The sequence below is a fragment of the Lactuca serriola genome, chromosome 6 (genome assembly GCF_051521515.1).
Source record: "Lactuca serriola cultivar US96UC23 chromosome 6, Lser_US96UC23_V15, whole genome shotgun sequence".
In the NCBI taxonomy this organism is placed as follows: Eukaryota; Viridiplantae; Streptophyta; class Magnoliopsida; order Asterales; family Asteraceae; genus Lactuca; species Lactuca serriola.
Window position 1 is genome coordinate 115,893,616 of NC_136413.1, and position 22,897 is coordinate 115,916,512.

Consider the following 22,897-nt stretch of genomic DNA (forward strand, 5'->3'; position numbering starts at 1 on the left):
CGGGTAAAGTGGGGCTAGAACCGAAAAATTCAAAAATATAAAAGTGAGTCGATTGGTACCAGGTAAAGTAAGTCATTGAATATTAAACTAAAAATAAAAAATTATAGTAAAAAAACATATACAAACTCTAAACTACATGTTGGAAAAAACCGCATACTAATCCAATTTCAAACGAATTATATATGCATGTTGTAAAATTTCATTGAATAAAAGAAACTGAAAAAAAGAAAATTTTCAATTTGATATCTCAACATTGGGAGATTGTAAGTCAAAGGATATGAAACCAAAAATGATAAAATTATAGTTTAAAATCATATACACACTCTAAACTAAACGTTGAAAAAAAACCGTCTGCTAATCCAACTACAAACGAAGTAGATATGCATGTTTTAAAACTTTTACATAATACAAAAAAATTAAAAATTATCAGTTTTGATTTCCCGAATTTGGTGCTGTAAATGAATATGAAACCAAAAATGACAAATTATTGTCTAAAATCATATACAAACTATAAACTACACTCAAGAAAAAATCTCACGTCAATCTAACTTCAAATGAATGAGATATGCATGTTTTAAAATTTTCATAAAAATCAGTTCCGGTTCTTAAACTCGGTTTACCTAAACCTGAAGGACCCAAAACTTAGATCACCCAGAACCCGGATAAATTCATTTTTTAAACCTGGAGCTCGAACTGGTTCCATAGATTGCGGTTCTAATGGTTTCGGTTTTGGTTCGGTTCCGGTTCCGATCCAACTTTTATGTTTTAAATCTCTAGTCAAAATTATAAAAACTATTTAGAAATCTTAATGACCAAATTATAACAGAAAAATTAATACAATATCATAATTGACTTAAAAAAAAAATACTTTTTAATTCTTTAAGAAATCTGATTAGTTGTACTTGGACACCACTTAGAATATTAGCCCAGATACTATGGGCTTTTTCGGGTGTGGCCCAATTTCTTTGTCCCCTTGCCTCCAATCCTTTCCACCTTATCTCACAGCTCAGTAATCACTACAGGCGTAATCTGCAGTTCAGCACAATCTTGTTTCTCTTGCACAAACGCACAAATGGCGTCCCTGGCACAGCAAATTGGTGGTCTGAGATGCCCATCTCTCTCAACAACTCATCTATCAAGAAAATCCTCTTTCAGTTATAACAGTACCAATCAAACAATCAAGAGAGTTCAAACAACGAAGGCTGCTGCTGCTGTTGTATCTAACGCGCAAACCAGAGAGAGGATGAAACTGAAAGAGATGTTTGAAGAGGCTTACGAGAGGTGCCGCACAGCTCCGTATGAAGGTGTTGCATTCACCGTTGAAGATTTCCACAGTGCCATCGAGAAGTTCGACTACAATTCTGAAATCGGATCCAAGGTACGTAGCTATGTGTCTTAAGTATATATTCATATGGATTTGTTTTTCATTTTGATACAAAAGTAGTTCTATTCCTATTCCTAGCTAATATTGTAAGATTTAATTGAGTAGACAGTTCAAATTCATCAAATTTTGAAGCTGCAAATTTACTTGTTTGACGTCCATAAGCAAATGTATACCTCGTTTCTGAAGGGATAATTGCTAGAAATATTCGATGGTTTTTATATAGTTTACAGAAAGTTTGAATGATTTTGTAATAATTTTCAAATACAATTACCATAATTAGAAATGAGAAAGTTGTTCGCAATAGAACTGCAACTTTCACATTTTGAAACAATTGGAGCAATATTTAGCTTAGTTGAAATTGGTTTTTGGGTTTCTTAACTAGAACTCTACATTGAGTTTAAGTAATCAAGTATTTATCATAATGAGTGAAATCATGTTTCAAATTTATTGTCTAATCAAATAAGTTTGTGAATCCACACTTGCATGAGTGGAGATTTGATGATGATTATGATTGTGATGATCTCATCTTACTTATATATTTTCCTTCTTTAAAACTAGCATTGACAATCATGCTATGTTGTAGGTGAAAGGTACAGTTTTCAATGTAGATGCCAATGGAGCATACATTGACATAACTGCAAAATCTTCTGCATTTTTACCTGTTAGAGAAGCAAGTATTCATGGCATAAAGCATGTAGAAGAAGCAGGCATAGTCCCTGGTATGCGTGATGAATTTATAATTATTGGTGAAAATGAACATGATGATAGCTTAATCTTGAGCTCACGCCAAATTCAGTATGATCTTGCATGGGAAAGATGTAGACAACTTCAAGCCGAAGATGTTGTTCTTAAGGGTAAGGTAAGATGTCCAAAAAATAAAAAATCTTTATTCATTTCATACAACACTTATTCAAGACAAACATCATTTATCCATGTGACACTTAATGGAAATGTTCTCATGATTAATCTCTTGTTTTTTTTTTTCCTCGTGTATTTGTGAAGGTTGTTGGTGCCAATAAAGGTGGAGTTGTTGCAATTGTTGAGGGACTTCGTGGATTCGTTCCATTTTCGCAAATTTCCTCCGTATGTTTCCATATTTTCCTTCCATCCATCTTTTAGTTTTTGATTTTTTTTTTGTATTCTTATTATAACACACCTATTCAATGCAAAATTAAAGTGTAATGTAATAATTTTTCAGACTTCAAATGCGGAAGAGCTTCTTGAGCAAGAAATTCCATTAAAGTTTGTGGAGGTAGATGAAGAACAATCAAGACTCATTTTGAGTAACCGTAAGGCCAGGGCTGATAGCCAGGCACAACTCGGAATCGGTTCAGTTGTGACTGGAACGGTTCAGAGCTTGAAACCCTACGGGGCTTTCATTGATATTGGTGGAGTCAATGGGCTTCTCCATGTTAGTCAAATCAGTCATGATCGTGTCTCTGACATTGCAACCGTTCTTCAACCTGGTGATACTCTCAAGGTATAAATTGTAAATTTTTGTCATGGGCCCCGTTTAACAAACAGGACACTAACAGAATACTGTGTTTGGCATGCATTGTACTTTGACCGATAGAGACCGATGTCAATGGGACAAAAATTGTAATCTTTTGTCCCGCCCAAAAAGATGGAACTGGGTGGGCTATATCTCGTTTGTACAAAAGACGGAAATGCCCTCCTCATCCTCGTCATCGAAAACAGCTATAGAAAGCTTATCTGGTCCCTTGTAATAAATGCAGCCGAAGACTGCATTTGTTACATTGAACAAGCTTTTCTAGGTATATTTTTCGATGATGAGAATGAGGAGGGCATTTCCGTCTTTTGCACAAACGAGATATAGCCCACCCAATTCCATCTTTTTGGGTGGGACAAAAGATTACAATTTTTGTCCCATTAACATCAGTCTCGGTCGGTCCAAGTACAATGCATGCCAAACACAGTACAATCTGTTTTGTTATGTCTCGCATTGAAAACATGAAATGGAATGAGTATTTTGTCGTGTGCAGGTGATGGTATTAAGTCATGATCGTGAGAGAGGGCGTGTTAGTCTATCTACCAAGAAACTAGAGCCAACTCCTGGAGACATGATTCGCAACCCGAAGTTAGTTTTTGAGAAGGTAAATAGCTTTTTAGCTTTAGTAAAGATTAAAGTGATCTTTATTGTTCTTTTACAATATGGGAAAATACCAAAAGCACTTGAATGTTCTTCATTTTATCCATTTAGCCACTTAATGATTTTCTGTAGTATGATAGAGTGCAAGTCATCGTGCAGTTTAATAGCATTTCTCATTAACATGATTCGTAGGGTTATGAAGTGATCTAAATATAATAGCTAAATGCAAGCAATAGCAATGTACCTATATTTATTTGTTTATTTTTGCACCCCACTTTCGTTTATATCTATTACAACATCGTATATTCAGTTTTTTTTTTCTTATTCAGACATTGTACTTTGAATAAATTAACAAATTATAGTATTTACCTTCATTCTTTTTTCTTATTTAGGACATTGTACTTTGAAAAATCTACCCAATTTTAGTAGTGAAAATTGCTTTGTATTTGAATGACGTTGCTATAATTGGGTTAAATTTTTTAAGGTACATTGTTGTAAAAAGAAGAAAAGAAAGTAGGATGCTATCTTAAACAAATCAATATAAGTGCATTGCTATTTCTTACATTTAACCCTTTTATTTATCATTAATAAAGTTGGATTCTCTTATTATTTACAGGCAGAGGAGATGGCTATGACCTTCAGACAAAGAATTGCGCAAGCTGAAGCCATGGCTCGGGCTGACATGCTTAGATTCTCCCCCGAGGTATATGACCATTTTACCCCTTCAACACAACAATAGTGCTTTCAGTTAATTTCATTTTTTGTTAATAAAAGAAATGAAAGTAGGATGCTATAATAAACAAATAGATAAAATGAATTTTAACCGAGAGATATACTTTTGGTTTTGTAGAGCGGATTGACTTTGAATTCGGACGGGACGTTAGGTCCACTTGGCGCAGACTTGCCTGCAGAGGGTTTGGATTTAAACGAAAGCCCACCGCGCGAAGAAGTTTAAATGTATCTTTTCGTTTGTTGTATTTAATGTAAAAAAGATAATTATGCTTCATATGGAAGCCACAAAGTGATTTCCCATTCCATTTCGGTCTCTTTGTTGTTGTATTTAATGTAGAAAGATTCTTTTGCAGAGCTAGATAATTGCAAATTTTATCTCATTCAGTTTAATGTATGTCAAATGCAGTTCAAGATCTTATTATCTTATTGGCCATTTTGGTTGGGATTTGATTCAAACTACGATACATAATAGTCTTTTCGACTCGTGTAGTGAATACTATATACTTTGCTTTGTAAAAGATGTTGATGTAGTATTAGGTCATCCCCAATGGGTGGTCAATGGAGAGTTTAATGAGCAAAAGAGGGTGATGTGGCGTTCAATGGGATAAAGTTGGCATTTTAGGTAGAGTTTGATGAATGGGGGTTTAATTTTCATTCAACCATGAAATAAGATTTGTTTTTCTCGATTTAATATAACAATTTATATAGAAAGTAACATTTTATTTTTATTTATTATTATTATTATTTTTTTGCAATAAACAAACTGTATATTTTTATTTTTTTGATTTATAATTTATTTTATTTTATATTCAATAATTTAATTTGTTAAGTTAATTTATATATATTTATTCTAAACAATAAAAATGTAATATAAATCTTAAAAATATTTTAAAAAGATAACATCTTATTTATTTAATGTATTATTTGTAACTTTTAATTTCTAAATTATAATATTTAGTTAATACTTCTTCCTTCCCAAAATTATTGTTCACAAACAAAAAAACACACAAATTAAGGAAACATTAATTATCATTAATTTTATTACATTAAATGATAATTATACTCTTTTGTTGCATTTAATTCCATCATTTGTTGTATTTAATTTCATGATATGTTAACTAATAATGAAAGTATTTTGGTAAAATTGATATTTATTTTTAGAAATTGACTATTATTTTGGGAAAAACCAAGAAGTAAACATGAACTATTAATATGGAACAAATGGAGTATTTAGTAACTTGTAACTTTTAATTTCTAATTAATATGATATTCTAGTTTTATTTATGAATATTATTTATAAAAATATATGTGGCATTGCATTGAACTCTTAAGAGTTTAATAGATAAAATGGTATAGTTAGTGGAATGTTGATATGACAATCCACTGAACTCTTAAGAGTTCAATGTATCGAAGATGACCGTATGTAATCGTTAGGTATAACCATACATACTCCAAAATGACACGAAGATGTGATTGTGGTTGGGTGTTTATCTTTGATTTAACGTAATTCACATCATTTTATCAATAGCTTATTTGGTAATCATGTAGCATATCGAGTCTAATATTAATTACAACTAGTTAACAATCGTGGCCAGCCTCGAAAGTGCATAGAAATCCTTGTAATGTGTAACTGTTGGTCCTGGAATTTGAACATTCGTGTATGAATCAATAAAAAACACAAAATAGTGACACAAGTATTCAACAAATAGAAATTTATTTTATTTGTCAGTTTTTCATTTAAGCACAATGATTCATAAAGAATACACTTTTTGCATCCTCTGTAAGAGTTCAGTAAGAAATCTTAGAAAACTTTCAATATCTCAAAATAAAATACATTTCATCAACATTCGACATATGACTGCAACTAATGGCGATACATATACTAATCAAATCTGACAAACTCGCATGAAGTTAGGAGATGAGTAATCATGCTTATAATCATCAGATTTGTAAATCATATAAAATCTCTAACTTATATGAATTGATTTCTCAAAGATAAGCTATAGATATGAGATGTATATGGAACATATCATATTGATCTTCAAAATAAATCATCATATGATCAGCTCCATACTGAAAACAACTCTTCTGACTTCTGAGGTAGCCGGTTGACGAGTATCAACTCCGACTGGTAGTATCTGATCTCCAACATATTGGATCTTGAGGCTTGAGCATGTTGATAACTCCTTCAAATCCAACTGAAATAATTAGCTCTATATATTAATAGTTTCAGCTTCATATTTGTAACATCCCGAAACTCAGTTGTCAAGATTAGTCCCTGGAGTGAATTTTTGTAGCAAATGAGTACGCTGGGCATACTGGGGCGTACGCTGCGCGCACTCATGCGCTTAAGTTGGACGCGTACTCGCCTGGGTACGCTGGGCGTACCCAGGGTTACGCTGGGCGTAGCAGGCCCAGATGCAAACCCTAATATTTGGCTTGTGCACTATATAAGGGATGTTAAGGCTCATTTCTCAGCCTCCAGATCAGAGAGTGAAACCCTAAGAGAGCCTTCCATCGTCCTTAGCTTGAGTGTGAGTGTTTTGGAGCTAAAAGTGCCTTGGTGTGTTAGTGAAGAAGAAGGAGAGGAGCTTGTGGAGGCTAGGGCTTGAAGTGCAAGTTTGGATCTGAGATCTTCAGAGGAAGGAGCTTCATCTAGAGGTATAAAGTTCAAAACTTTCCTCTTTATTTGGTTTGATGTTGCATGGACCATTTCTAGGTTTAAAGGTCCCAAAGGTGGAGACTTTATAAGTAATGGACTCCATGGACCTAGATCTGTCCCATTTAAGTGATATTTGTGTTATAGATCCATAAAAATCCCAACTTGGTCGTTGTTATGGGGTCATGCTTGAGTTATGAGCTTTCTATGGTTGGAAATGGAATGTTATGGGTGTTAGTGACTTGTCCAGCCATGCAAAGGCTTAAAGTCACCAACTTTATGGATTAAAAGGCTTAGGGATGGTCAGATCTAAAATTTGGACGTGTGTCTTAACTGTTTAAGACCCCAAAAGCTAAGGAGTCTGAAACTGGGAGCTACGCGGGACGTAATCCCAGTACGCGCGGCGTAGGGGTCGCGTACCCATTTCTGTGAGGACGTCGGGTACGCCCAAGGTACTTGTTTGGTACGCACATCGTAACCCGGAGAGTTGACTTTTGTTGACTTTTAGGGTTTGGTCAACTTTAGGGTCTTTGAGCCACGAGAGGGGTAAAATGGTCTTTTACTCTTCTGAGAGTACTAAGAGAGGGAATAGTCTGGCCTTGAGAGACGTATTGATTAAGAGTGTTTATTTCGTATGATTGGGCGGAGGGTAGATCAGATTTTTACAGAGTTCGAGATTACCGAGTTACCCGAGGTGAGTCTTCTCACTATACTTTACCTAGAGTGGTAATTAGAGTTATATGACAGAGTATCTGATAAGTTATTAATTAACTTGATGATCGATTAGATCTTCTTAACAGGTAATGCGATGAAGTAAAAACAGTAAATAACACAAGTATAGATCAAGATGTGTCGAATGATTAGATCAAACAATCCTCAGCAAAGCTCGACTAAGAACTTCCGCTGTAGGGGATTTTAGGGTTACAAGAACGATAACAATAAACTTGCTAAATAATAACTTTCTGATCGTACTATTCTATCGTTACCTTCTAGGAGCATGCAAGCACCTATATATAAACTAAACCCTACTAAACTCACGGATAGACAGACCCATACCGGAGATACATAATGGACTAGCTAACGAGCCCAATAGACGCAATACATTACACAAAACACGACCCAACAATCTCCCCCTTTGCGTCAAATTAGAGCGAGACTACTTCTTCTTCTTGCTTGGGCCAGCAGCGGGAGCCTTCTTTACAGTATCAAACAGACATGTGATAAGAGCAAGGATAGTCTGTCTGAACCGAATGTACCATTGAATCATATCATCAAAGTACTTGATATCATCCGCTGTGTTCTGCTTGCATCTGTGGATGATCCCTAAAACATGTTCCAAACATGCAGTGGTATAGAGATGTTTGTCTGCCAAGGCAAAAAGACATTTCTGTCCTTCGTTCCTGGTAAACATGACAGAGTTTCTCTTCGGGTCTATCTTCCCCATCTGCATCATGTTGAGATCACTGGCAGAGCCAACAGGAGATATTGTAGGTTTCTTCTTAAATACGCTCGCAATCTCCTGATCCATCAATGCAACTTCCATGATGTAGCACACGAGCATCCTCTTGAAATGGTCGATGATCGGATCGTATTCAGCTTCGTTGGTGAGGAGGATGTTGTGCAAGATAATCCAATCATGGGGATTAAGGTTGGGAAGATCTAAAAGGGAAATAGCATGTTCTGTCTTGGCAGATCCCTGAAATACCTTGAAGCGAACATTGGTGAAGTTACCTTCCCTGTACGGATTCAGGACCCGAACATTGACGATTTTCTGAGCGCTCCAAGTCTGGTATTGGGGTTGAGCAGCCTTCAGATAAAAATCAATTAAGTCCCGATCAACCTGTGGATGAGGATGAGGGAACTCTGCAATGTTGTCAAAGGCATGAAAAACAAAACGCCTTTCGGGTCAGTGGCATGTCGAACTTTGAGTCGACAGTATTGGAACGATCTAAAGAGATCACAGGTTCCAGCCACAAGATACTCGGTGTGTCAATGGCTTCCTTAATCAGTCTCTCAAGAGTCCAGGAAGGAAAAAGAGTTTTCCTGCTCTCAAGAAGGTCGTGGGCTTCCTTTTGTTTACGTTCGGCTTCTTCAGCCTCTCTTGCCACACGAGCACTGATGTCAGCCTCATTGTTCCGACTTTGCCGCTTCAGAATGTCGGCAATTGTCTCTTTATCATCATCTTCACTCTCCTCAGCAATCTTTTTGCCTTTGTCTTTCACACCAGAACTGGAGGCTTGGCCTACAGGAGGAGGTTCGGTTGTGTGTGTTGCTGTGGAAGTAGGAGGTGGTTGAGACATTGTTTCCTTCTCTCCCCTTGTTTCGGAATGGACATGAAATCAAGGAGCCCTTCGATTTTGCTGAGTAGAGCGAGGGCGGGAGCGAGCTTCTCGGCAAGGGTACGGCGTACTGAATAATTGATTATGGGGTCATGTGCTTCAAGGATGTTGGAGATAGCAGAGTGGACATCCGAAACACACGATTTAACCACCTCTCTTTCAGATCGAAGAGAGTCAATCTCCTGTTGACAGTTGAAGAGTTGAGTACTCTTGACCTTCAGAGCGGTAGTCTTCCTTGCGAGAGCATCCATGAGAGAGTTCTCGGCAGCCAAATCTTCTTGAAGCTTGGAGAGACGCTCTTCGATGGTTGTTCGGAAAGCTGAGTTGTTGTCAGAACTTGTTTGACGAAGAGAAGCGAAGGACTTCAACTCAGTTGCGACTGATGTTGCCAGCTGGTGGACAATAGGTTCCAGCATAGTCTTGGCGGCGTTGGCACTCTCCTGTAAAGACTTCAACAGGGAAGAAGCATCAGTAAATAGTTTATCGACTTTTTCGGTCGCAGCCTGACAGGCTTTGGTGGAGGCATCTATGGCAGTGGTGGCGGAATCAAGTGAAGCTTGCTGAGCTTTGGAGAAAGCGTCAACAATTTTCTGAACTGCAGCTTCAGATAGGGATGACTGAGAAGTGGAAGAGGAGGTGATGAGCAAGTCAATTTTGTCATGGAGCTCCTGGAGATGCCTTTTAGTAATAGGAGCGTCGTCATCGTCATCGCTTTGTACTTGAAACGGGCTATAGTAGACCGAGTCAAAAGTCATATTCTCCCCGCCAAGGAGTGGTTCTTCTCCCTCTGATGCGTGACCAGGAGAAGATGGTGGTGGTGAAGCTGGTGGTTCGGTAGTATGGGTAGGTTCAGGTTGTGTTGTTTGTGCGGGTGTAGGCGTGGTTTCGGGTGCGTCAGTATGAACCCCCGTATCAGATACGTTGGTTCTAACATCTGCAGTGGTTGTGGTGGTTGCGTTGGTGAATATTGGTGGTGGTATTGGGATGGAAGTGGGTGGTATTTGAGTAGTGGAAGTTATGGGGGGAATAGAAATAGAAATGGTTTTAGGTGGAGAGGAAATAGGAGAAGTAGAGACATGAACTTCAGGGGTTGGAGATCGTGGTGGAGTGTTACCACATTGATAGCCTTCAGAATCAGAACTGTCACCCTCAGACTCGCTTGAGGAGGAAGCGATAATCAACTTTCGTCGCGGTTGGGTTTTTCTCCTCTTCTGCTGTGGAGACTGAGCAGCTCTGGTGGGTTTCCTCTTCTTTGGAGACGGGCCTTTCGCCCCCTTGGCCACTTGTTTTCCCTTATCAGCCTTCTTGCCTCTTGGAGCAGGCTTGTCGGCATCATGAATTGATTTCATCATCTCCGGAGTAAGATCCCTCGGACCAGAACGTCTGAACTCCTTGTACGTCTGAATGATCCTGCTGTCAGCCGGAACATCACCATACATCGTTTCTGGGATAGACCCATTGAATGGAAACTTAGAAGCATCCGACACAATGATCTTCGTGGTATGGAAGGTACCAATCGAAGACATTGGAGCACCAGCGAAAATGGGGACGTGGTACTTGTCCATCACCCATTTCGTGATAATGGTCTAGAACCGAGCATACGAGATCTCTGAGTGTTTGGAAGTGGAGGAGAGACTCTGAATAAGTTGTTGCCACAGAATTGACCCATAGTCCATGTTGCTGCCATTGTAGATCCCATACATGATGGAGAGAAATAAACGACTGGCTCCATCAGACTCGGCGCTTCGTTCAGATAAACCCTTGAACAAAACAGTGAACATCCCATTCCACTGTGGAGGTAGGCACGACTTCTTGAATTTCGTCACCGTAGTAAGCACCTCCGTGTATCCCATGTTGTAGAACATGTTGAACAGATGACCCATGGGGATTGATTCCGGATTGACCCTGGGAGAATCTGCGTCAAACCCTAACAACGAGCAAAACCGCTGCTTTGAAATTAACGCCTTGTGCTCATAGACATCAAAGAAGATTCTGTCGACGACCTTGTCGTAGTGAGTAGTGGCAAAGATCTGTGACAAGAATTCCATCGGAACAGTTTCAGCCCTGGTAAGTGCAGGAGCGATTGGAGAAAACTTCAGACACTTGATGATGGGGAACATGAATGCGTCATACGATTGAGGAGTTAAATCGATGATCAAGCTTTGATGTGGCTGAATGGGCAAGATGTGGGATGTTGCGTGAACTGAGGAAGAATCTGCCATTGCTATGAAGAAAGTGGAGGAGATGATGAACAGTGAAGGTTTAAGGATTTCTTGCTCTCTGGGAATTTTAATTGCAGTAAAGAGGTAAACGGTGGATGATGTTGCCTTTTATACTATGGGTTAAGGAGAGAGAAAGATCTTCCCAAATCTTTGATTGAAAAACGAAGGGTTTTTCGGAGTTGACTGATGCGTGACAGTTGGGGTTGCCGATGATCACGCATGAGAGAGAATGTCAGGCCCCTAATAACACGCCTTCCCTTCAGGCGTCGTTTGGAGATGAAACGATTCAGATTCGCACGCTTCCCTCTTGCGCCGTTTGAAATCAAATCGACTAGACTCCCGCCTGAGTCATTATGTCGTCATCTTATCCCTTTAAATTGTAACGGCATCTTTAAAATAAAATTGCCACGTGGATCAATATTAACCACAACTTTTGATAACAGCCAACCCAATTAAAATTCCTTAGAATTAATGAAACCAGAATTTTGGAAAATCAAAAAGATTTTCGTGTTGAGTGTGTAAAAGAAAAAGAAATAAAGCAACACTTTTGAGGGATGATGTGATGTCAATAAAGACACGAAGCAGGGGATCCCGGGCACGAATCTCTTCCTTCAAAATCAAGAGAGACTTTAAAGTGTTTGTGTGGTTTCCCGTTTAATAACGATCAAACACTTATTAAGAAGTGTTGAAAGGCTTCTTTTAATTAGGCTTATGAGGGTGGCTTTTGCTTCGATTCAGAATTCCTAATCTTGATATAAGATAGAAATCGAACGAAGTACTTGTGAGACCAATGTAGTCTGTTGAACAAGTAGGTTGAAGATAATTTAATTTGGCTAGGAAATATATAAAATCTCAACAAAAATTAAAACTGGATCCCAAGGGAAGAAATGTTATGGGTTTTAACAATTTCATAGGAATCACTCAAAAGAAAAATAGAGATTTCATGTGGTACATTCGTCAATTCATTAGTGAAAGCTTGAGCAAATTAATTGTTCACCGTCAATGCATAATGGGTATTGAATTTTGGGTTTCACTTAGCACGTAGTGACACGAAGCTAAGATCATGAACACAGAAATTGTGCAACCATAAACCTCAGTGGTAATGTCTGAGAGTCTCAAGGGTTACATTTGTGAAACGAGGGAGATGGAGAACAATGATGTAGATGGTATAAAGAAACCAAAGTACCTCTGCTATAAAAATAGGACCAAACAGAAAACTCTTATCTCATGTGAGAAGAGAGTCAGGTAGCTCATGATTAGAATAAATATGATAGCCTAATTGGGAAGACAAGGTTTGTTTATACCAGGTCAGTAAGGCTATTATTCAGAATCAAGTGAGGCTTTGGACGCATACAGCAGCATGCTTCTAGGGACACTTAGCTAGTGAAATAATATACCCACAAGAAAAGAAAAAAATAAAAAAATAAAAGCCAAGCTAAATAAGATAATAATAAAAAAATAAAATATTTTTGGAGTTTTTGAATTTATGAAAGAAAAGAAAAAAATACTTTTGGAATTTTTGATAAAATAAAAAAAATGAGACACACAAAAAATTGGAACCGAACCCGAGCGTTCGGTCTATTTCGGGTGAGAAAAATTTTGGATTCGGTCGCCAAAGAAAATAAATTTGAAAAAAAGAATAACTTTGACAATAAAAGAAATGAATTTGGAAAATTTATACATAAGATCTACAACCAAGGAAACTACCTTTGAGTGATGAGTGAAAAGCAGATAATGCAACCGAACCCGAGCGTTCGGTTCATTTCGGTACATTAGCACAAGACCCGAACCCGAACGTTCGGTCTATTTCGCTTCTTGCTTTTGAGCTTGAGAGGTAATTTTTGGTAATGACTCTGATTCCATCATACCTAGCCCTTGTAGTATTTTGTTAAAAGATGCTTCAGGAAGAGCTTTGGTGAAGATGTCAGCCAGTTGATCAGTGGTTCGAACAAAGTGTATTTCGACGTTCCCATCTTCCACATGATCTTTAATGAAGTGATACCTCAGTCCTATGTGCTTAGTCTTCGAGTGTTGCAATGGGTTATGACAGATCCTAATTGCACTTTCAGAGTCGCAATATAGTGGGATCTTTTTCATATTGAGTCCATAGTCCCGGAGCTGGCTTTGGATCCAAATCACTTGAGATGTACAGGAGGCAGCTGCGATGTATTCTGCTTCAGCGGTAGACAGAGATACACAGGTCTGTTTCTTTGATTGCCGACTAACCAACTTTCCGTCAAGGAATTAGCAGCCTCCAGTGGTGCTTTTCTTGTCAAGTCCACAACCTCCAAGGTCTGCATCTAAATAGGCTTGAACGAAGAAACCTGAGTTGGATGGATACCATAAGCCGAGAGAGGTAGTTCGCTTGAGATACCAGAGTATGTTCTTCACTGCAAGCATGTAAGGTTCACGAGGATTTGCCTGAAATCTAGCACAGTAACAAACAGAAAACATTATATCAGGCCTGCTAGCAGTAAGGTACATTAAAGAACCGATCATTTGGCAATATAGCGTAATATCGACTGCTGGCTTATCCAAGAATGTAGTGAGCTTGGTGCCGAACGCCATTGGAACTTTAACCTTTGAGTCTCCCATCATGCCAAATTTAGCAAGGAGAGTCTTCGTGTAAGCTTCCTTCACAATCGGGATACGGCTTTGCTTCGTCTGCTTGACTTCTCGGTCCATGACCTCTACTGGTTCTTCCACGAAGTTGAGGCTCTCAATGATCTCGATTTCGTCGAGTGGGATTACGAGGGTCTCGTCAGACAAACACTTTTTCAAGTTAGATACGTGGAATGTAGAATGTACGTTATGAAGTTCGTCGGGCGGGTTGAGTTTGTAATCCACGGGGCCGATCCTTGCGAGGATCTCGAAGGGTCCTATATATCTCGGATTAAGATTCCCATGCTTACCGAAGCGTATCAAGCCCTTCCAGGGTGAGACTTTGAGAAGGACTCGGTCTCCCACCTGGAATTCCAAAGGTTTCCTTCACTTATCAGCGTAGCTCTTCTGTCGGTCTCTAGAGGCTTTCAATCGTTCACGAATTTGAACGATCTTCTCTGTCGTTTCCCGAATGATCTCCGGACCTGTGAGAGTGCTTTCGGGAACGTGTCCCTTAGCTAACTAGGTATCAACCACCTCAGCCCAACACAGAGGGGATCTGCACTTCCGGCCATAGAGGGCCTCGAATGGAGTTGCATTTATGCTCGTGTGATAACTGTTGTTGTAGGAAAAATCAACTAGGGGTAAATGGGTATCCCAAGCTTTTCCAAAGTCAATCACACAGGCACGCAACATATCTTCTAAGGTCCGGATTGTTCTCTCACTTTGTACGTCGGTCTGTGGATGGTAGACTGTGCTCATGTCCAGCCTTGTTCCCAGGGAGTGTTGTAGCGATTGCCAGAATCTGGAGGTGAACCTACTATCTCTATCGGAGATAATGGTGTTGGGTTTTGAGCATTCTAACACTCCTAAGTGTACATGCAACCCTAAATACCTTGGATCTATGTTTTCTCTATTATACATGCAAATAAGAACTTCCAAGGTATTATCCTAATCTAGCATACAAAACAATAACTATAGCAAGATAGAATACATACCTCTTTGGAGAAGAAAGTCTTCATGAAGCTAGAGTGCCTAGTGCCCCAAGTGTGACACCTCAAATGGAATCACAATCATCAAAACACTTGGAATGACTTGAGAGAATTCTACACTCATCAAAATCGGCTAGCCCTCTCTAGAAACATACTAGTGTGATTCTAGTTGCCAAATTTGCCAAGAATAATATCTTTATATAGTGTTACAATTAGGGCAAACCCTAATTGTCATGACTTTCCATTTCCTTGGATCCATGGGTTCAAATACACCATGGAGCATCCATGAACCATCCTATGGGTTTTAGCCCAACTTGATTATCCATGGAGCATTAGCCCACTATACAAGTATGGATGATTTACGCAATCAACCCATATATTTAATTAGTCTTCTTTTGATCACTTAATTAATCCTAGATTAATTCTTGATCAATACTAATTAAATAATCTTATTATTCTTATTATTAATATACTAGAACTTATAATATATTAATAACCATAAGTGTCTTATTTCTCTCATCCAAGTGCATGATGGTATGCAACCCAAATGGACCATGCCGGGTCGGGTCAAGTCTTACCAATTATAGTTATGGACTTAGACATTAATCCAACAGTCTCCCACTTGGATAAGTCTAAAACTATTATTGCGAATGACTTCAAGAACCGACCGGCAATCGCAGCTCTCAAAAGCTTCTGTCGAACTCTGACCTTGTAGATAAACTCTGACCTTTGTCAGTGACTTGTCCATTAGATAAGGGATCATATATTCCTCCATTCTAGATATCATATGGACTGAGACATGGATTATAATCAATCTCTCTGTCCATTTGTTGTTTCCCGATTTCCGATTTATGACGACTGACTAATTGAACAAATCAAATCAGTCCTGGCCCGGCCGAGCACTTCCATTTGTCATCATCAAATCATCGAGGGGCCCACAGATATCGCTTTTATCCCGAAGGTAAAAGGAATGGATAAACTTCGACTCATATGGCTTGTTTTACTACTTGTTGAATCATACACAAAGGCACGTTTTATAGCACAGAGTTACCAAATGCGGTTTCGTGCAATCAATGTACTATCAACTCATAGTAACAACTCATATCTCTAGGTTTGAAGAATATAAGATATTATCGTCTCATGATCACTCGTGATAAAATCCATGAAGTGATTCCAATGAGCGCGGGTTGAATCCAATACTCAGAACTTATGAGCACTCATGAGTGTTGTAGCCTTGTCCAACACCTTAGACCTCTACAAGCCAACCCATGACAGTCTTAATTCATATCTACTTCCAACATATGACCGACTGTGGATGGTTTGAATAACTTAGTCATTCCGGAAGAATAACCCAGTTTATTCGGGAAGTCAAAACATGCAAAATGAAACACAATAATAATCGAATCCAATATGGTATCAACACTTTGAACATAAATAAAACACCTTTTATTTATCACCATATGATTACGCATTATTCATTGTATACTGTTTCAGCTATCAACTTTATTCTTGAATTTAAAACAATAGTTTTCCCATGCTCCAAGCATGTACACTGTGTTTTCTTAAACACTAGTCATGCCACACACCAAGTATGCATACTATGTTTGTCTATGATCTTTACTTTGTGAACTAGATCAATTGAACATAACTTCAATGATTCTCTTTTCACACTCCCAAATCCTTACTGCAAATGCAAGAATTCCAAATTCATGCCATTTACTGAAATATGTTAGATTCTAAACTTATATGCATTGATCTACTTGTAATGATTATGTACAAAATCAGAAAGACTTGACAATAATCATTACAAAGCATTCCAAAGGAGATCAGCTCCTTGGAAACATCCTTCTTGCATTAAGTTTCCTTAATCTTACACAGATTTAAAAATCCTAACTTTGAAACATTTCCAGATTCCATTTTGACCATCACTTCTGAACAAGAGTTGCCTCCTTACAGACTATGTCAATATGGTCCTTCCAGAATTATCACTATACTTCCAATTGTCCTTGAGTAACCAATCTTTGGTAAACCTTAGATTGTCCTCGACAATTGTTTAATCCTTTTAGTCATATCCAGTTCTAAACCTTTTCCCTTCTTAATGCCCCAGGCATTTGGAAAATTTTAGAATGGATGATTATAGCACATGTAATCGATCCTATATCCGAAGCATATGAGACACGATTCATGATGTCTCACATAAAGACTAAACCAGTCTTTTGCTATAACATTTCCATTTCAATTTGCCAAGTTCTCATAATTCAGATTATGAAAAGGGATGCCGTAATCATAATCGAATTTTAGAACGCAAATAATGGACCCATATACAGAATTTCCTTATGTTGAGCCATTCCAACATGAAATTCATATATATTTCCTTGACTAAATGATTAAAACCTCACGATCTAAGCTTATAGATTTGAGATGAAGTATAATTTCCTCTCCCTTAATTATAGCAAAACAACTTTTCCCAATTGAGACCTTTTGTTTTCTATAATTAACATTGCTAACTTGCAATACTTATCATAATTATCATGCTCCCACTAACATGATGATTATTAGCATAACACTTATGCTCCCACTAGCTTTGACATGTACTCAGAAATCAACTGACTTCCTTACCAAAGTTCATATTTCTGATACTAGATTGTTTTGATAAAACTTTATCAAAATCATACACCTTCCCTTAGATAGCACACTTGTGTGTCTAAACAATTACGAAGAGGGATGCCGTAATCATAATAGTTAGACCTTTTTGCCACTTCTCACAAGTCCAGGTTAGTGTGCCGGTTAACCACACGCGCTCCACTAACGACTTTGAGAATGCAAATATCACAATTGCTATCTAGATAAAATCTACTTAGTGAAAGTGTTTCCTCACCATCATTTTTCATGAATCGGAGAGAAACCTTATGACACTTAGATTTACTGGTGTATGTGTTCTTATCCATGTGAATTGTCAAAATCATAGTCACAAGACAAGGATAATAACAAATCCAAACTAATATGGATTGAACTCAATCTTAATTTCTTGCCACCTGGCAGCGCAAGGGCCTGCCATTGCTTCCAAGTTGTTGTGCAACCAATTGAGAACTCTAAGAACTCATATGCAAAGCCAACTTTAACTGGAATGGGCACAGAATAAGTCAACACGATAGGTTATTAACCTCAAGTCGTGTGCTAGTGAAGAACTTCAGGTTTTATTCTTGATTAGTTCTTGAGACTTTCAAGACCATTAAGACTCCCACTGTCCTCTTGACCTATAAGACTCCCTTGTCAAATATCCAAGAGATAGTGTGGATTCTAATCAAGACAAACACTTCACACAATTGGCCTTAGTTGGTCTTTGTTTTATCCAAAACATCACAACTTACCAATTTCAAATGTACAAGAGTAGAAAACTTTTACTCTTACATTTGACAAGTGTTTTAAACCTTTTTTTGAGACATGTCACTCAAGTTACAATCTTGGAGTATGACTCTAAGACTTGTATTGGAACGAAGTATGACTCATCTTCTTGATTTAACCATTTCAACAATTCAAGATCCCTCTTCTTAGTCATAAGAATGCACTAAGATTTCCTTAGAGAACTAATTGTGCTATGGTTTCTTAATCATTAAGATGATCACAAAAGCTGATACTAAAGTACTCTCCCATCTTTTCAGATTTGAGAAACTTTTATCCTTCTGCCATTTTGATTCTTCTTATTCGCTCTGCCATACATTGGAACCTTTTCCAATGTCTCAGAGTTACACTTAAGCTTGTAAGTGTAATCATATTTACCGAGCTTTAGTAAATTATGATGAATAATCTTATTGATCTTTTGTGGTGGACTAAATCAGTGCACAAGACTATGTACTCGATCCCTTAGTCCATTACTTGACTCACATATCCATGTGAACAAGTAATTAGTCTTAATTTTCCAATACTTGAAAGTTCTCATCCATCATGCTATACAACTTGCATGATTCCAAGTTCCGGTCCAATTGAAACTTGGGTGATGAGAATCTTTCCTTATTTGGTAAATCTAGACATTACCACAAATGAAAGAATCAATTTCATATTTCCACTCTTGCTCTTAATGGAATCATATAAGCAACAATTTTTCCTCAAATGCCATTGTAAGGATATTTTTTTTTAAAATAAATAAAATCAAAAAATTTTCTTTTATTTTAAAACTTTGCGGAAAAAACTTATCCTTACAATCCATAAGCACATGAAAACTTGTTGTTATCTATTCCTAAGCAATATATCATAACTCCTAAGAAGTAGCTCAAGAATCCGATTTTTCAAACTATGCGATAGAAATCCATCTACGCCATCAGATTCAGCATATTCTTTCTTTAAGTTTCTTCACTTTTCTTTCATTCTTAAAACATCACCATGTGACCTAGTCACATCATGTATCAAGAATCTCAGAATAGAAACTTAACAGAGTTAGATAGTGGAATTTACCTGAAGTAGAGTCAAACTTATTGACTTTAACATCCTTAGGTAAATTCTGGCAGCTTCGCAACCAATGCCCCTTTCTTTGGCAATACAAACATATGGACCCTTTGATAATGGTACACGAGACTATCACAGACTTAGCTTTGTCTCTTTACCATTTGGTCAACCGAGTTGACTATGGCCGATCCCTTTCCATTGGGAAGAGAGAGCTTTTCTGGATTTCCTGTGTCACTCTTGTCAATGTCCATAAAGTTTTAAGAAAGTTGATCTTAGATAAGATCATTAAGGGTCTTGTCATAGTCTATTTCATAGGTGTCCCAAAGGAACTCACTATGTGACTTAGAAAGTGATTGAACCACCAACTTTCTCAAGACTTTGACACCCAACTCTCCCGGCTTGTCAATATGTGACTACATCTCCAAGATGTGATCACACCTAGACCTTGCCTTGCCAATAGGGCTTGAGTGACCTTAAACTTTTCAAGAACTTGTGGGTTAGGGAGAATAATTGGAAGAGGTGAAGAAGTATGATATCCATGGGACATCATCTTCATTAGGAAAGCTTGTTTCAAGAGATTTGGGAAGATCATAAATGTCTAAACCAGACATCTTTTGGGAGATATTCAAGATAGTTGATCTTAAGTCCTTAATATGACACCCAATATGAAATATTAAGGCTAGGACCCAACAAACTATTTTATAACTTAGAAGAGGTATGCCGTAATCCAAGCTATAAAATATTTGAAGGTAGGTGAATGACGATTCACCAATTTCCACCAAGATAAACGAAATGTATTATTAGGTTTTAATTGGTTTTGAAACTCCTAGATCTTTGAGATTCATTGAACTTTTCAAAGGCATGTTTCAATCTCGAGTGTGCCCTTCAGGTTTTGTGACTGGGATGCCGAGGATCACAAAACAAGGTGTGAAGTAACCATGCAAATCACTTGGTACCCTTAATAAATTACCCCTCAATCGATGTGCCGGTTAACCACACACGCTCCATCGATACTATGATAAATATTAAGTCACCCTTTACCTACCTTGTTAAGTCCAAGTTAGTGTGCCGGTTAACCACACACGCTCCACTAACGACTTAGACAAAGTGTAAAGTGTAATTTCATGGATTAGCACCTTATTCACATTTTTCCTAAGTAACTAAGATTGGGTATTATTAAGAGTTTAGTTACTTAGTATTATCATTAATACTTTTCATGAAGGGAGAATTCTAGTCCTGTCAAACCCGTTCGGCTAACGACCCTCCACCAGTCAAGCAAGCGGTGGGTGAGAGTGGACACCCATTAAGTTGCCATTTTATAGGCAACAACCTTATACCCACCTTATAGACCGGCTTCGTGAATGAGGCGTACTAGCGGTAAGACTGACTTTACTCTTATACATATATATATATATTATTAACTTATAATATTATAAAGTATAAGGGTTGAATTTTAACTTTTAAAATTCTAAGGGCTAACTTGGAATTAAAGTATTCATAAGTGAAACTTTTCAAATTCCAAAACTTGAGGGCAAGTTTTGAAACTATTCAAAACTTTTCATTTCTTGTAACTTATGAGTTTAATAGAGTAATAAAATGAGGACTTTTCATTTTTCTAACTCTTGTGTTCTATTAATGGTTTTTTTAATCCAAGAGACTTTTGGTTTTCCATAACTTGAGGACAAGTTATGGACTCCATTAAAACACATTATGATCAAGAATTAAACTACCATATAGGTTACAAATAATTCCTATGATCATCTAAACTTCATATGAACAAGAACATGAATATGAACACTTTCAAGAATCAAAATCACATTAAACTTTGTAATTTTGATAACTAGTTGTTGTAAATGAATTAGCAAAAACATTACACCAGCTAAAACAAGTTTTCAAGTACCAAAACAATTTAGGGTAATGTTTCCAATCCATTTCCAGCAACTAAAGTCGAAAATCTGCACTCTGTCGACCCTACTCGCCGAGTTGCATGAACCTACTCGCCGAGTAGGTTGAAGATACACATGAACTCGCCGAGTCCCCCCCATGGACTCGCCGAGTCCATTCGTCAGACAGCAAGTTTTTCGACTTTTTCCAACTTTTAATTACAAGTATAAGAGAAAGCAAGCCTAGGCTCTGATACCACTGTTGGGTTTTGAGCATTCTAACACTCCTAAGTGTACATGCAACCCTAAATACCTTGGATCTATGTTTTCTCTATTATACATGCAAATAAGAACTTCCAAGGTATTTTCCTAATCTAGCATACAAAACAATAACTATAGCAAGATAGAATACATACCTCTTTGGAGAAGAAAGTCTTCATGAAGCTAGAGTGCCTAGTGCCCCAAGTGTGACACCTCAAATGGAATCACAATCATCAAAACACTTGGAATGACTTGAGAGAATTCTACACTCATCAAAATCGGCTAGCCCTCTCTAGAAACATACTAGTGTGATTCTAGTTGCCAAATTTGCCAAGAATAATATCTTTATATAGTGTTACAATTAGGGCAAACCCTAATTGTCATGACTTTCCATTTCCTTGGATCCATGGGTTCAAATACACCATGGAGCATCCATGAACCATCCTATGGGTTTTAGCCCAACTTGATTATCCATGGAGCATTAGCCCACTATACAAGTATGGATGATTTACGCAATCAACCCATATATTTAATTAGTCTTCTTTTGATCACTTAATTAATCCTAGATTAATTCTTGATCAATACTAATTAAATAATCTTATTATTCTTATTATTAATATACTAGAACTTATAATATATTAATAACCATAAGTGTCTTATTTCTCTCATCCAAGTGCATGATGGTATGCAACCCAAATGGACCATGCCGGGTCGGGTCAAGTCTTACCAATTATAGTTATGGACTTAGACATTAATCCAACAAATGGATATAGGTACACCATGTAGTCGTACAATCTCCCTAATGTATGTTCTCATAAGCTTCTCCATCTTGACTGTTTCTTTGATCGGTAGGAAGTGTGCAGACTTGGTCAATCTATCGACGATGACCCATATGGTATCAAGTACACCCGTTGTCTTGGGCAACTTGGTTATGAAATCCATAGTGATCCGCTCCCACTTCCATTATGGAATCTCTGGTTGTTGCAGTAGACTGGAGGGCTTCTGGTATTCGACCTTGACCTTTGCGCAAGTAAGGCATTTACTTACGAAGGTAGCAATTTCTGCTTTCATATTAGGCCACCAGTATAGCTTTTTAAGATCCAAATACATCTTATCCAAACCTGGGTGGACGGAATACCGAGTGTTGTGCGCCTCGGTCATGACCAAGTCTCGGAAACCACCGTGTTTCGGGTCCAAATCCGGTCCATGAAATATAGGGCTCCGTCACCTTTGGCTTCTAAATTCTTATCCATTCCTCTGAGGGATTCACT

At 37.7% G+C, this 22,897-nt stretch overlaps 1 protein-coding gene across 1 annotated transcript; it reads left to right on the forward strand.

Annotated features, from left to right (window-relative positions):
* Positions 1-1,008: 1,008 nt before the first annotated feature.
* On the forward strand, positions 1,009-4,616 carry LOC145056707 (small ribosomal subunit protein bS1c-like). The gene is made up of 7 exons (XM_079004425.1): positions 1,009-1,378; positions 1,968-2,243; positions 2,387-2,467; positions 2,583-2,864; positions 3,388-3,498; positions 4,111-4,197; positions 4,345-4,616. Exons 1-7 carry the CDS (start codon positions 1,073-1,075, stop codon positions 4,447-4,449), a joined length of 1,248 nt encoding a protein of 415 aa, XP_078860551.1. The 5' UTR covers positions 1,009-1,072; the 3' UTR covers positions 4,450-4,616.
* The last annotated feature ends 18,281 nt before the right edge of the window (positions 4,617-22,897 follow it).